This window comes from Camelina sativa, chromosome 12, assembly GCF_000633955.1.
Source record: "Camelina sativa cultivar DH55 chromosome 12, Cs, whole genome shotgun sequence".
NCBI lineage: Eukaryota > Viridiplantae > Streptophyta > Magnoliopsida > Brassicales > Brassicaceae > Camelina > Camelina sativa.
Genome location: NC_025696.1, coordinates 5,222,319 through 5,223,334, shown reverse-complemented (window position 1 = coordinate 5,223,334; position 1,016 = coordinate 5,222,319). Strand labels below are relative to the sequence as shown.

General features: G+C 36.3%; 1 protein-coding gene across 1 annotated transcript in view; it reads left to right on the top strand.

The window, feature by feature from the left end:
* The window catches only part of LOC104717167 (FGGY carbohydrate kinase domain-containing protein), a gene marked incomplete in the record, with an annotated part of 3,336 nt that continues 2,554 nt past the window's right edge, over window positions 235-1,016 (top strand). Inside the window, 4 exon segments of the mRNA XM_010449435.2 lie at window positions 235-373; window positions 518-597; window positions 704-821; window positions 920-1,016. Coding sequence (XP_010447737.1) covers window positions 292-373; window positions 518-597; window positions 704-821; window positions 920-1,016 — 377 coding nt within the window.

Sequence of the window (1,016 nt, the reverse complement as noted above, 5' to 3'; positions counted from 1 at the left end):
TTTGCCTAAAAAAGTCAAAACACACGTAAATCTAGATAACCAGAATTATTAATTGATCCATTTAAAAAACAACATTACAAGAAAGAAAAAAAAAATTATTAGAATATACTAAAACCATTTATAGGTAACTTCTACAATACCAAAAAAAACTCTCTTTTCTTTTATTTTGGTTTAACCACCTAATTAATACTATTGCTGTTAAATAATAAAAATTAAATAAAATAGGATATGTCGTAGTAGGTCCCTCTCCATAGCTTCTTCCAAGATTGAGTTGTTCAGTACAGATGAGAGATGACCACAGCTGAGCTAAATCCACTGCCGTCTCGTTCCGTTTTTCTCGGTGTCGACGTTGGCACTGGAAGCGCCCGTGCCGGTGAGAGATCCTTCTTCCCGAGTTATATATATTCAATCTCTTCTTCAATTTGTGTGGTTCTAAGATGCGTTAAGAGAATGATCCCTCTTGATTTGTTGGCCATGAAATTTTGATTTCAGTTTTAAAGTTGATACCTTGATGCAGGTTTGTTCGATGAAAATGGTAAGCTTCTAGGCTCTTCTAGTAGCCCTATTCAGATTTGGAAGGATGGGGACTGTGTTGAGGTAATTTATATTAGGAATTTAGGATAAAGAAAGATCATGACTTTATTAGTTATAGAGAGACCTGAGAGAGAGAGAGGTTCATGATTGTTTTTTTTTATTGGAACAGCAATCTTCAACAGATATTTGGCATGCGGTTTGTGCAGCTGTGAAATCTGCTTGCTCTCTTGCTAATGTCTCTGAACTGGAAGTCAAAGGAATTGGCTTTGCTGCTACTTGCTCTCTCGGTTTGTAGTAGCATCTACTTATTTAGAACCCTTTTGTGTGTTTTACAAGGGAAACTTTACTATATAACAATATATGTAACGTTGTTTATTGTTTGTAGTGGCGGTAGATGCTGAGGGTTCCCCTGTTACTGTGTCTTGGAGTGGTGATTCAAGAAGGAACATTATTGTTTGGATGGACCATAGAGCTGTTCAGCA